This window comes from Populus alba, chromosome 10 (genome assembly GCF_005239225.2).
Source record: "Populus alba chromosome 10, ASM523922v2, whole genome shotgun sequence".
NCBI classification, from domain to species: Eukaryota; Viridiplantae; Streptophyta; class Magnoliopsida; order Malpighiales; family Salicaceae; genus Populus; species Populus alba.
In genome coordinates this window covers 5,702,243-5,716,949 of record NC_133293.1, presented here as the reverse complement: position 1 = coordinate 5,716,949, position 14,707 = coordinate 5,702,243, and the positions used below count along the sequence as shown (strand labels likewise).

Genomic DNA, 14,707 nt, shown 5'->3' with positions numbered 1-14,707 from the left:
TTCTATTATATTACTAAATAAAAAATGGTTCCAAAAAAAAATAAATGTAATTATTATAAATTAAACTAGATTTATTTTTTATAGAATTATCACGAGTTTGACATATTAATATTAGTTAACTAGATTGATTCAATATGCTGTAATCTTAATTTTTTTTAAGATTAAATATCATCTTGAAAATATTTTTAAAATAAATTATATTCTAATATGTTATTTAAGTTTTTTTTAACATATCAAATTAATCAAATCACACTAAAGCTATATAATTTAATTTAAAACTTGTTCTAAATATTAAGAAGAAAGATCAAGAGATATCAAATTTGACCCCTGAGTTGGGTTAAAAAATCTTCAAGGGTTAAGGTGGGGAATTATCAAGTCTGTCCCTACTCATCGAATTTACTTTAATAAAACTCCTCTTCTAATGAACTATGTATTATCAGATTTATTATATCGTGCCAATGGATTTGAAATTACGCATTCTTTTTAATATTTCATTAAAAAAATCCACCAATCAAACTGGAATTCGCACAAGTATTTTACCTCCAATCAATTCCTACCTATCGGTATTAAATCTGCACCAATTCATGCCTCATAAATAATGGAAAACCTCCAGCCAAAAAAAAGAAAAGAAAAAAAGAAATCGGGCCAAAAGAGTAAAAAGCTATGTAATTCGCATCAAAAACCGTTAAAATTATCGGAGAATGGCAACATTGTCTAATTGGAGTGTCCGTAAATCAAATGAGGATGGGTATGACGGTAAGGATCTAATCAAAGCCCGTCATTTTGAGCCGTCTAGTCGGAGAATCTAACGACGAGGGAGAACACGGCGCTGATGAAGAAAACAACGATGGTGGAGATGGCGTCAGAGACGGAGACCGTGACGGATATGATAACGAGGATGATGATGATGATGATGATGATGATGATGATGATGAAATAGAGGGTGGCGATGAAGATAAAGATAGATCAAAACACTCTTGTAATTTTCTCTTGTTGATATTGCTGCTGCTTCTCTCCTCCTGGTTTTGAACTGATCTGACCTCTCTGCTTGCCATGTAATCTCTTATACGTTTAACGTCTGATAATTTCACTGGCTTCACTATGAAATCCTCAGCTCCTTCCTCCAAACATCTGTTTTCGATCGATTCTAAATAATTAAGAAAAAACACAGAACTGAAAATTTCTGATTGAGCAATGAAGACCATACCGGTCGATTCGAGCCACCACGTTCTCCGATGACATAATTACAACTGGGATTTCTCTGAAAGTAGTTGATTCCTGCTCAATACACCAAATTTATCAACATTTTTGCTTTGTTTGATTAAAAAGGAGAGACACAATTAGTGATTAAGAATTAATCAATTAACCTTGATTTTCTTGAGCAGCTCGTATCCTGTCATTCCAGGCATACAGTAGTCAGTAATAATTAGATCCACCTTCAACACCTGATAAATAAAATCAACCAGGGAATTTAGTTTTTTTTTTTTTTTTTGCAAATAAAATGAAAATGAAAAGAAAAGAAAAGGTCCAAGATCATTGATATTTATTTATTTACTATTATTCCTTCACTCACATCAAAACCAGCAGATGAGGAGGAGGAGCTGCTGCTCTTGTCTTCTTCGTCTAATAATCCAAGCAATTTTAGAGCTCTCCATCCACTGTCCACTGCTGTCACTGCAAACAAATCCCAATGCAAAACATCAACTTCTAATTAATAATACTTAATTACTCCTCGAAGAGACAGACGTCAAGCCTTACCTTTACAAGAAGAAATCTTGAGCAAACGCTCGATGACTTTGCGATCAACAAGACTATCATCCACTGCCAGTACATGAACTCCCTCCTCTTCGTTATCTGAATTGGAATTGGGAGAGAGATCGAAGCCGTCCATCTTCTCCGACATCCAACGATTTGAAGCTACGCTGTTCGAACTCATATCCAGTTTACAATTGAGGGGGGGGGTGAAAAAAACTGTCAATTTCCCTTCGGAGGAGCTGAGGAAGCAAGAACAGGGTTCTATGCCTCTTGTGCCCTTTGCTTTTATATGCCTTGCCAGCCCTCCCTGTCTATGATACACTTGCCAATGGTGCCAACAATACTACTGTATGTGTAACAGGGATGACCAGGGGTATCACAGGTCGATTTACACTATTGATTACTTAAAAAAAAATCTAGATATTATTCATTTATACTTGTATCCATTATTTAAATATTATTTAACACATACACACATGTATAACTAGTTTTTACGTATAAAGCAAATTATGTATGAGTAATTATTTAATATATCAATATCTACAAATAATTTTTATGATAAATCTTTTATTGACATGTACAATCCCAATAATTTCTTATCATTTACAATTTAGTATATTTTGATTAAAAATAATAATACATTGACTTGGTGGTTTAAATTTTGAGGTCATTAAAAGAAATCGTTAAATCTTTATCTTGGTAATTCTCAAATATATTGTTATCACACACCTGTATATCAATATTATAATTTTATATAAAAAAAATACCTTTTAAGAATGTGATTATATTAAAAGTTTGATTTTTTTATTTCATAAAATTAATATTAAAAAATAAAATGCTCAAAATAAATAATAAATTATTTTATACAACTTAATAATTTATAATAATTAAAAAAAATTGAATGAATTAGTGTAAATAATTTTTAATTAATCAAAGAGTGATTTTTTATTAATATATATATGTGTGTGTGTGTGTGTGTTTATTCTCCCCTTAATGATTGATTTTTTTAACAATACAAAAGAAAACGAAAATTGTTATTGAAAAATAAATATAAATAATTTAAATAAAATGAAAATCAATCATGTTTTCAAAGAATGATAATAAAAAAAAATTGCATTTATGATAACGTTGTTATTTTATATTTTCAACTATGCTAGATTTTAATGTATTGGTATAAATATTTTACTTAACATACAACTAGTTTAATTATTTGATTTGTTATCGGATATATTTGAAAAATGATTTTAGTAACTAAGTAAGATATAATTATATTATATTAATTTTTAGAAAAATAAATATCTTCATATGATGATTACAAATCTTTGTTAGCATGATTTTGATGAGCAAAAAAATCTTTATTTTAAGTTAGTTTTTTAAAAATAACATTCATTATAAACTAAAGTAAAATAAGAATATTTATTTATTGTTCCAAATATTGTAAGTTTTAGTAATATATATCTAGGGTAAAACATATTCTTTTGTAATTTTTAATTTTTTTTTATCCCTCGTTAATTAAACAAAATATAAAGATATTCATTATATCTTGTATATCACTAATAAACACATCTATATTTATGATATTTGTTTTTTTTATTTTATTTTCCCGGTTATCATTCTTGTTTTTGTTATGTAATAATAACTAAACAATGACTTATAATTGAATAAAGAAAATTGTATGCTATGCTAGTATAATTGTAAATTCAATGCCTACATGGCTCTTTCATTTGGTTGTTATTTTTTTAAAAAAATATTATTACACTTAATTAAAAATATTGGCAGAATATCATAATTAGAATATTTTTTTTAATTTTTTATTGTTTACCCCTCATCAATTAAACAAAATATATTCATTATATCTTGTATATCATTGTTAAACACATCTATATTTATGATATTTTTTTTATTTTTTTCAATTATCATTTTTTTGTTTTGTAATAGTAACCAAACAATAACTTATAATTGAATAAAAAAATCCTTATATTGTATGCTAGTATAATTGTAAATGCAATGCCTACATGTCTCTTTCATTTCGTGGTCATTTTTTTTTTTATCAGCACTGTTAATTAAAAATATTGGTGGAATAACATAATTAAACAAATTTATTGCGAAATAATATAATATATACATGTTGCAAATGAAAAGGGCAACATTTATATTTCTGGCTATACAAAATAATGGCATCTAATAAAAAAAATTTAAATGAGCATGAGAGAGGAGATAAAAAAGAGAAAATGAAAAAAAAAAATTAAAGACGAATCAAAATTTTAATTATAACATCATCAGTATTATTAGAAAAATTTCAATAAAATATATCAAATGACATGAAAAAAATCACCAACAGTGACTCAAGTAGGTCACACTTGTCGTTAAAGACAAGTGAACTATTATCTATCTTTCAGTGACTAGTGCGGCCTATTAAAGTTATTTTCGGTGTTACTAGAGCTTTTTTGTCAAGATATTTATGATAATATTGTAATCTGAAATTCAATATATTCCTGAAATTTTATTTTATTTTATTTTTTTATCTTCTCTCTATTTATTTTATTTTTTATTAAATATTTTTATTTTAAATATCAACAAGCTATAAAAATTATGTTTTTTTCGTTGCAATATATAGAAACCGTGCTATTTGATTAATTTTTTAACTGTATTATTTTTTAATTTTTTAAAAAAATATTTAAAAGCCAAAATTAGCTTGTTTTTTGTTTTTTCTCACTAAAAACAAAATCTTTAGTTTCTCTCTTCAAGAAATTTTGGGATCTGTCCTTTTATTCGTACAAGTATATATTTTTTCTCCCGCCACAACGCTCAGATTCTGAAATTCACTTTGTTGAGATCTCCAAATCAGCATGAAAGCCAAACCTATATATCTCGTGATAAAACACTCGAGCCGCGAGATATTGGCAAGTGTAGAGATGCGTGGGACGTAGGAAGTTGACCGAGGGGTCCGTTGAGGACCACGCCGTCAATTCTGTACACGGAAATGACCGACAAGGAATCCTAATAACAAGGAATGCTTCTGCTCAAACATTATTACACTACCGAGCAGTTAATTTTGGAGTTTCTTTTTTTTTTTTTTAATCTAGAACTTAAAAAAAAAAATACAGTACAAAAAAAATATTTAAGAATGCACCACTGAAATAATTTACAATAATAAAATAGAAAAAAGAGAAAAATAAGGAAAGAAAAAAGAAGCATTATATGTAAATATATCAAAACTCTTGAAGACACTACAAATATTGTTGGAAAGATCACAATGAAATAAATCCAATGATATAAAAAAAATCACCTATGATGATCGAAATGGCTCATACGAGCTATCCAAATATATCAAGGCTTATTTGCCTTCAAATAGCTTGTATGACACACTCTGGTTATTGTTGATAACATTCCCTGATGTCATTGGATTCATATCCTTGAGATCTTTCCAATGACATCAGTGGTGTTATTATTAGAGCTTTGGTATGCCTCTGAGATTATTATTTTTTTAATTTTTTTTCTCTCTCCCTTTCTTCACAAAAGCAAAAAGAAAAAATAAAAATACTCTGGAGACACACCAAAGCTCTGATAATAACACAATCAGTACCATTAAAAAAATCTCGACAAGACGAATCAAACGATGTAAAGGAAGGTCACCAACGATGACCGAAATGTGCAACACGAGTCATCCAAGGGAAAATGAGTCTTGACATATTTGGACGGCTCGTGTGACCCACTATGGTCACCATTTTTTACATTCCTTGGTGTCATTGGATTTGTCTCATCGATATCTTTTTTTAGTGGTGTCGTCATCGGAGTTTCGGTGTGTCTCTAGGTTTCTCTCTCTCTCTCTCTCCCTTCTCCTCTCTCTCTTTTTTTTAATTGTAAATTGTGTCAACTTATTTTTAGAATCGAAAAGAGTCATAAATGACACTTGTAAATCGCGAGTCCTAGCTAAACTATGTTACTTTCTTAAATATTTTTTGTACTATGTTATTTTATTAGTTTTTCTTTAAGTGATAAAGAAAAATAATACTCGTTAGTTTTAGATAAATTGGGAAATTATCATATAAAATGCAAGCAAATGACGAAATGACACAAAAATGAAAAGTTTTGAAAAATAGCACACTTTTAAATGTTGCAATTGAGAACCGTGATAAAATTTTAATTCATATTGCGATTTACAAATGTAATATCTATTTAAATTCAAGACTAACTGGTTGACTGGTTCGCTAAACTAGTTAATTAGTTTGTAAAAACAAATCACAAAATTGTCAAAACTCCTAAAACCAAGGTTCGAAGGTGAGGATTTTGAAATCTGAAGATCTGATGGTCAAAGTAACTATTCCATAACTAATGTAAGGAAAATGACATTTTAAAATTTCTATAAAAATTTGAGCACGATCCAACGATCAGATCAAAAGTTATAGTTTTTTTGAGCCATCATTTTGGTTTGGAGTGACTAAACCTACTTCCGAACCTAGACATGTCTCATTAGTTCATAAATGCATTTGTTAGGTCATCTATATAATATGTTTAGGGCAGGTCTTCTTTTAGTTATATAACAAACTCACGCTTGACTGCTCATAATTATCCATGAAAACTACTGTGTAAACAATAACTTCTTAAGATTTGAATTGGAGTCCCTTTTTTAGTCTACAAGTTGGACAAAAATATATATTTTTACACATAAAATTATAGTTTTTGTATGAAACAGTTAACCGATTATACAACTGTATCCAACCAGTCGACCGGGTGGCAGTTATCACGGTTAAAAATGCATTTAGTAAATGTTGCATGTCAGGAGCGCAACAAAATAAAATAATGCTATTTCACAATTTTTTTAAATAATATTATTTTATCAAAACTTTTAATTTACTATACTACTTTTTTTAAAAAAAAAAAAAATCGTTAATTTTACTGTTCAGGAGCGTACATAGTGACTAGCAAAACTGGACGATGTTTTTTTTTTTTTTTTTTTTAATGTGTTTTTGTTTCTGATTAGATTACTTTATCCTAACACACTTATGTGATCAGTGATTAGCCTATTGCTTTGTCCTACATGTCATGCACCATCATCTTGTGTTTTATTTTGTTTTTGTTTCAAATATGTATTCTCTTACGTTTTTTCACCCATAATTTGAGATGTTCTTTTACTCAACAGAACCAAGGTTTTTTGTCTCATTAAGCAAATTAATAAGCATTTAGTAGGTAATAAATTAATGAGTGCAACTTAATGGTGCTAAGTGAGAAAATTTGATTTGAATTAATCTGAAATTTGATTTTTCTTTTCTTTTAATAGCTATTGAATCTTAAGTGGTTGGTTTAGTGATTAAATAAGTTTTTTTTTCTTTTTAATCTTTTGAAATCTAATTTTAGGATCAAAGTTTATAAAAATTTACTAATACACCATTTTAATATTAATGTAAGGGTATATTCTTGAAATTGTTTAGAAAAAACAATATTTACTATTTTATAGGTCATGCTACACTTATGGATTGAATAAGAAAAATTTTAAACGTAAAAAGAATATTTAGTGTAATAAACCTATTTTTTTTCTTTCAAGTTTCCAGAGTTAAAACATTCACATTAATATCGGATTTACCATGGAATCTTTTTTTTTTTTTTAAATATAGCAGCATTTTCCTTAGTTGGTAACACTACCATGTTATCAATCTTATTAATTTTCATATTAACCATTTTTTATCATACAATCCAATCATCTGATATTTTTCAATGATCACCACAATTTCAAATAAACTATATTCATTAATATGTACTATTTATTCTCCTTATATAGCACAAAAAGTTACGTTATATTACTAATTATCTTTCAAGATTAAAGAAATTATAACAACAATATATATATATATATATATATATATATATATATATAACTACAAAATATTAGCTAATAAATTACATGTCACCATATGTAAACTTGAAAGTTAAACATGTTGAACTGATGTATTAACTAGAAAGTTATACATGAGTTCAATGTCATTAATTTATTAAGTTTTAGATCCTAATACATTAATCCAAAAAAAAAGTTATATAACTACCTCAATTATAACAAAAAAGATCATAATAACAAATCACTCTATTCTCGACCTCGGCGTGTTTGGAATGAACCTATAATACATAACATAAATATATAATTAATATAACACAAACTTCGCCTTAGAATAATTACTGCTATAATTATATTTACTCTTTGATAGCTAATTATTCTCAAGTCTTAGAATTAATCTACATTAACAATTATAGTTTTGAAACCCGGCCCGGCGGGTCGTCTCGGGACCTAGCCGACCCAGGATTGGAATCGGGTTGAGTTGAAGAAAAAACAGGGAAAAACAAATCAGGTGTGACCCGGCGGGTTGACCTGGCGACTTGATTGATCTAGCGAGACCCAATAAAAAACCCGGTTGCAACTCGTTGATTTTTTTTTTACTAAAACGACGTCGTTTTGATTTTTTTAAAAAAAAAATTGACCTGGACGATCCGGTCAAAACCCGGAACCTAGATCAGGTCTAAAAACTATGCTGACAAAGATATTCATCGTTATCATTAGTCATCTTTTTATTTTCTTCAAGTGACTAATCAATTTATGTTGTTTCTCACATTGCTACTATTATTTCTTACTTTAAATGACTAATTAATTATTTACTTTTTTTTATATAATTATTTTCTTTTATCATGAAAATCTCATTATGACCGATATTAATTTCGCTACTTTCATCAGTCTCCAAGTTCCTTGGACGACTAATCAGATTTCCTCCTTCCACATTCACTTTTTTTAACAAATTTCTACATAATCTATTTCCTTGAAATTTATTTCAGGTAAAACAATAAATAATAAAAAAGATAGAATGAATTGCTAAGTAATTTATTTTAGGCATGGTGGTTGCACGTGAAGGTCATGGACCTCTCATCTATGGTCTTCGTGCAGTGATGTCCCTTATAATACCATAAGCAATACTATCAATATTTCCATAAACACAATTAAGGATCCTATTTGGCCTTCCCTTTTATCCAATAAGTCTTTAATAATTCCAAATGGATATCATTCCTATTCACATTTCATGTTATAAATTTAAGTATTCTTTTCTTATCAATTATCAATTGTTTAATACTACAAAATAATTCACCATTTAATAGGTTTCATCGCTATTTATCCTATTTGTTTCACCTAATTCCTACAATTGGTCAGCATTAAAGGCCTTCTCCCCCTCTTTTTTTTTTAAATTTATTAAACATTCAATTTCAACATAATTAGTTTAATTAAACCCATATAACTCATCAATTATATATATAAAAAACCCCAAACAAAATTCCCTTGTACTTTCCCTCTCTAGCTTAACATGTCTCTTTGTAAGGGAATGAATTTTTCTTTAAATTTGTTCAATTTTTCTGTTTACCCTATCTTTATTCATGCTTTTAACAACAACAAAAAAAAAAACCCTTACAATCATCACAACCACAAAAATCTATTTTTCCATAATACCAAAACATCACTTTAAACCTTAATATGCCAAAATTTTCAAAAACTAAACACAATAAAAGATGTTCTTACCTTGAAATAACAAAGAATAAAAGAGAAATTTGAAGGAAAAATTAAACTTTCTTTCATCTTTACTTTCCTTTTTTTCTAACACCAGATTTTCTCTTCCAAACATGTAAACCCACTAAAATCAATCACTTTCCCTCTTTGACCACTCTCAAACCCTTCTGATTTTCTAAAACTACTACTTTTAAAGAGAATTTTCAAGAAATATGAAGAAAAAAATCCCAAAAACCCCAACTCCCTTTCTTAACCTTGCTACTAGCCTTAATGGGAGAAGAAAAAAGGTATTTCCTTATTTTACCTATTTATAAATTGACCTCTAAGGATTTTAATGTTATCAATTTCCCCATCATTCTTTTAATAATTTTAATGTTATACCAAACTTTTTTATTGTTTAATCCACTCCTTAATATCCATATAGATTGTAACACCCCGACTTTCTTTTGTGTTTGTACTTAATTTCTATGATTAAATACGTAGAAATTCAAGTAAATTTCTTTTTCTATATATATGAGAAAAGTCTCAATAACCTTTCAATAATTTTATAAATGTATACAATTTATTACAACTCTTGTTAAAATTATATCTACATTAACTTCTTTTAAGTTTTTTCTTTTTCTGAAAAATATAAATATTCTTTATGTATAATACTAGGTAGCTCAATGACCTTAAGAAATGGATGTCCTCAAAGGAATTTACCTATGACATAGACAAAATTACAAAATAAATCATATTAAACATTTGTGTACTACCATTTAATAGTTATATGATCAAAAATAAATTTAATAAAATTCTCTTTAAGAATGTTAATCTTATATCAATTTCTAACATCTTACATTTTTCATTATTCCTAGATGATTTTTCTTCCCATCATTTTAATCATCATACTATCATTGCATTATGATAATTGTTTCATTCATAATCTAATTTAACACATCATTATAAGATTTATTTCTTACAACTTTAAAATTGATTGGTCTCATTCAAACATTTTCATATAATATTTGTTTTTACATCGAGGTTATTTCATAACTATTTCTACTTCATGAATATATTCAATTTATATTAATATTATTACTTCACAACTCATGAAATTTACCCCATAATTTGTTTCCTTCACAGATATAAATCATATGATCTCTAGCTTTCTCAATCACCTTTAATATTTATCATAACTCATTGCGTAATCATGTGTAATTCACATCATTATTTAATTAAAAAAAATATTTAATTCATGTCACCTTTGTACTTCCCTAGCATTAATTACATCTATGATATCTTGTACTTTAGTCCATATAACACCCCAATTATTTCATGTCCACTTATATTATTTATGATTTATTACATAATCTTCCATTACTTCTATAGTTGCACGACGTGCTCAAATCATCTTTATTTTCCGTTAAACTTTATCGGTAGGGCTAACTTAATATCTAATCATTAACCTATCAACACAATTAAACTCATATTCACCTTTCTCCTTTACATGTTATTATTATTGTCAATTGGTTAACCAAATAACTTATTAATTATTTTATATGCAACCTCAACCATTCAGATACAATTTTGCAAAACTATTTTTTAAAATAATTTAATATATACTCCATAAAAATTCCAGCAAAGTTTTCCTTATACTTGGACTCTAGCAAGTTATTGACATCTTCATCAATATCCAATCCAATACTATAATCATGATCCAATCATCCTAGACCTTATTTTAAGTCAACACATTTCAAGAATAGTATACAAATCAATTTAACACCAACGATTTACAATAATTATATCACAAGATAGTAATATAGATATAGGCTCAGGGATAATAGTGCAAGTAAAATCTGATAAATACATTATTTTGCTAATTTAAAACATAATACATCCATGTGAGAATTAAAACTTATTCATGATCATTAAGCTCATTAGATAGATTTTGATAAAAATTATAAGCTTATTATTTTCAACCCATGTATAATTCATCCATATACTTTACCTTATAAGATAGGTTCAATATCATGATATATAGACAAATTGATGTCACTAACCTTTTATCAAACACTAGTCCTATTCCTGAGTAATCTAGTTCTACTGTCCATTACCATACACTAACTCTATTACTGAGTAACTAGTTCTGTAATAACTCGTGAAACAACCCCAACTAATTTACATAACATTCCATGTGTACATATTTTATTTAGATATATACACATTTTTTGATACAAAATTACATTACAAAGCAAAATATTCATTTCTTCCATTTACATAATTTGATTAAAAAAAAAAAAAAACATATACATGATCTACTACTTGACACAATGTTACGAGGTACTCAAAAAATTATTTAATAACAATTCAATCAATTTTATACATAATGATTATTTACTATTATATCTTTTATATATTTACCACATCAATTACTAAATAATTAATTTGTTATTTTACCCTTAACCTTACAAATTAATACAATTAGCATGATTTAAGGACATATCAATGTCCTTTATAGCCTAAATCGAACATTTGTCTCATTACCAAATTAACTGGTTTCTCTCATTGCCCATTTACTAGGGCATTAATCTCATTAACAAGGTAACTAATTTCTCCAATAGCCTATTAAACAAGGCACTAGTCCTATTAATTAGGATAACTAGTTTATTCAATAATTTAACATTTTCCAAATAAAATCAAAATGCATTTAAAGAAAATTGTGATTATAATTTAAATAATATTTTAGTTTTAAGGTATCGAGAACCTACATGATACTTTGGTCCTATGAACTCCCTCTAGGAATGCCCCTCGTAACATTTACATGAGGTATCTTAATTAGTATATCAAAAACTTATTTCATGGAGTTTATACCATGCATCAATATTAACCACATATACTTTTTATAATTTCACACAAAAAAAATTCGAATTGTAACATCCTTAATTTTTGGGACATCGTATACATTTTTGACATATTTATATAGAAATTTCTATCAAAATTTTGAAGAATTTCCCCTATATTTTGAACATCTTAAGTTATCGGCAACAACCTGTTTAATACTCTATATAGGCTTTCAAACTTTGATCCAACCTTCCTAGATCAATCAAGCATCACATCATCATTACATCAAGCATGATTTCTTGATAATATAAAAGGCAATTGCACCATATTATAATGATATTAAACATAATTTCTCAACAATATAATAAGGCAAATTAGAGAATTAAAAGAGTTAAGTGACCATATATTAATCCAAAATATTCAAGTGATAGGTGAATAGTCATCCATATCTTTATATAGACTAAATTCAAATGTTAGGCATCACAAACCCAAAGGAGCAAAATACACCTAGTCTATAAGGACATAGGTAGATAAAATAGGTTTACTTGGTTAGGAAGATGAAGGCCCTAGAAAAAAAAAATAGCAAACAATAATAAACTATTTATATTTTGTTTTCCTCAATCCAATATTCACTATATCAAACTAGTACAAGACTACAACTAATATGTTTCAGCATATCTTTCTCATAGTTTTCTTTTTTTTTTTCCTCGTAAAGCCATATCAATATCATCTATCTTCATACAATAATTGTTGATACCAAATGCCCTAACATCATTGGTTAACCATAACCCATGTCGACTAATTAATGTTGATATTAATTCTAATACCAATATCATTAGTCATCACCAACTAGATGACTAATCAGGAGTATCACTAATTGAATATAGTGAACGTCTATGCCAATGTAATCACATTGACATTATTAGCCTTCATTATTCGGGATAGCTAATCAAGTAATAGTTCATGTCGATGCCAATACAACCTCATTGGTATTATTAGCCTCCAATACCTAGAGTGGCTAATCAAGTCATCTTTAACATTTATCTTTTCACAATATTATCGGTATCAATGCAACCTCATTGATATCATTAACCTTCCAATTTTAAAACAGCTAAGCAAATTTAATTAAATGTTGATATCAATATAGTTACATTGACATTATTAACTCGTATTACGCGAGATGATTAATAATATCCACCTCTTTTCCTTTCTTTTGTACCATTACCCTTTCACACTTTATATGTAAATTACATATATAATGAGTTTCCAATTTAGAAATACAAGTTATTCCTAAGTAAAACTAATAAGGTGTGTACACCTAACTATCAATCATGACATGTTTGCTCCTATTCCATGTTGCGGTCAAGCTACAATGATATCCCCTGGCAATATAGGACCAATATATTACATCTTGATACTCTTGGGATACCATACAAAATGGGATTCCTAAGCCTCCCTTAGCACTTCTTCTTTAAAGGTCTTATCACCAGACAAATATATAAGTCTACTAATAGCCATTAACCCGTCATTTAAGATTTGAAAAGTTGTTTCGCCACCTTGATTTACCTTTTCCCTAACCTTCCTCACTTTCTCACCTAACAATTAAGCTTTAAATACATTATCCCGTTATATAAAACAAACTTTAATTTGTGTTAACAAAGATCCTTCAAGCCTTTATTATAGAGAATTACTTCCTTACGAGTCAAAGGGAATTATTATAGAGAAGCCTTTTATAAATCTCCAAAAATATCCTGCTAGACCTAAAAAGGTACGGATCTCAGTTACAGTAGCGGGTCTTCACATCTTAATACAACTTTCACTTTCATTGGATCCATAAATATCTCTTTGAATGATATAACATGCCCCAAAAGATTACTTCCTTTAATTAAAACTTGCATCATCCAATTTAACATACAATCGATTCTCCCTTTAAATCTCCAATACATTCCTAAAATGGCGTTCATGCTCCATATAAGAACTTGAGTATACCAATATATCACCAATAAATACTACCACATGTTAGTTTATAAATGGTTGAAAAATCCGGTTCATTAGATCCATAAATATTGTTGGGCCATTAGTTAGCCTAAAAAGCATTACCAAAAACTCGTAATGTCCATAACGAATTCAAAAGGATGTTTTTGGTACATCTTGTTTTCTGATCCCCAACTGATGGTACCTTGATCTCAAGTATATCTCCGAGAATGCCTTAGTCCCTTTTAATGGATCAAACAAATCATATTTCTTATTTACAAACAGTACTGGAACTTTTCATTATGAATTACTAGGCCAAATAAACCTTTTATCTAGCAACTCTTGGAGTTGAACCTTCAACTTGACCAACTCTGCAGGCGCCATCCTATAGGAAGAATGCGCTATATAAGTGGTTCCTGGTAGTATTTTAATTGAAACTTCAATCTCTCGAACTAGGAACAATCCTGGTAATAATTTTGGTAACACATCCAGATATTCTCTCATAACAGGGATGCTACTCAACTTTATTCTACCCTTTTTCATTTCTTTCTTATGAGCTTACTAAATAGATAACCCTTGTTTTTATTTATTTATCATTTTCTCAACTGTCATTAC

General features: G+C 28.2%; 1 protein-coding gene across 1 annotated transcript; it reads right to left on the bottom strand.

Moving 5' to 3' along the window:
* Positions 1-669: 669 nt before the first annotated feature.
* Positions 670-2,152, bottom strand: LOC118044759 (two-component response regulator ARR5). The gene is made up of 5 exons (XM_035053221.2): positions 1,759-2,152; positions 1,574-1,674; positions 1,368-1,445; positions 1,208-1,278; positions 670-1,131 (listed from the first exon to the last, which is right to left on the bottom strand). Exons 1-5 carry the CDS (start codon positions 1,934-1,936, stop codon positions 765-767), a joined length of 795 nt encoding a protein of 264 aa, XP_034909112.1. The 5' UTR covers positions 1,937-2,152; the 3' UTR covers positions 670-764.
* Positions 2,153-14,707: the final 12,555 nt, after the last annotated feature.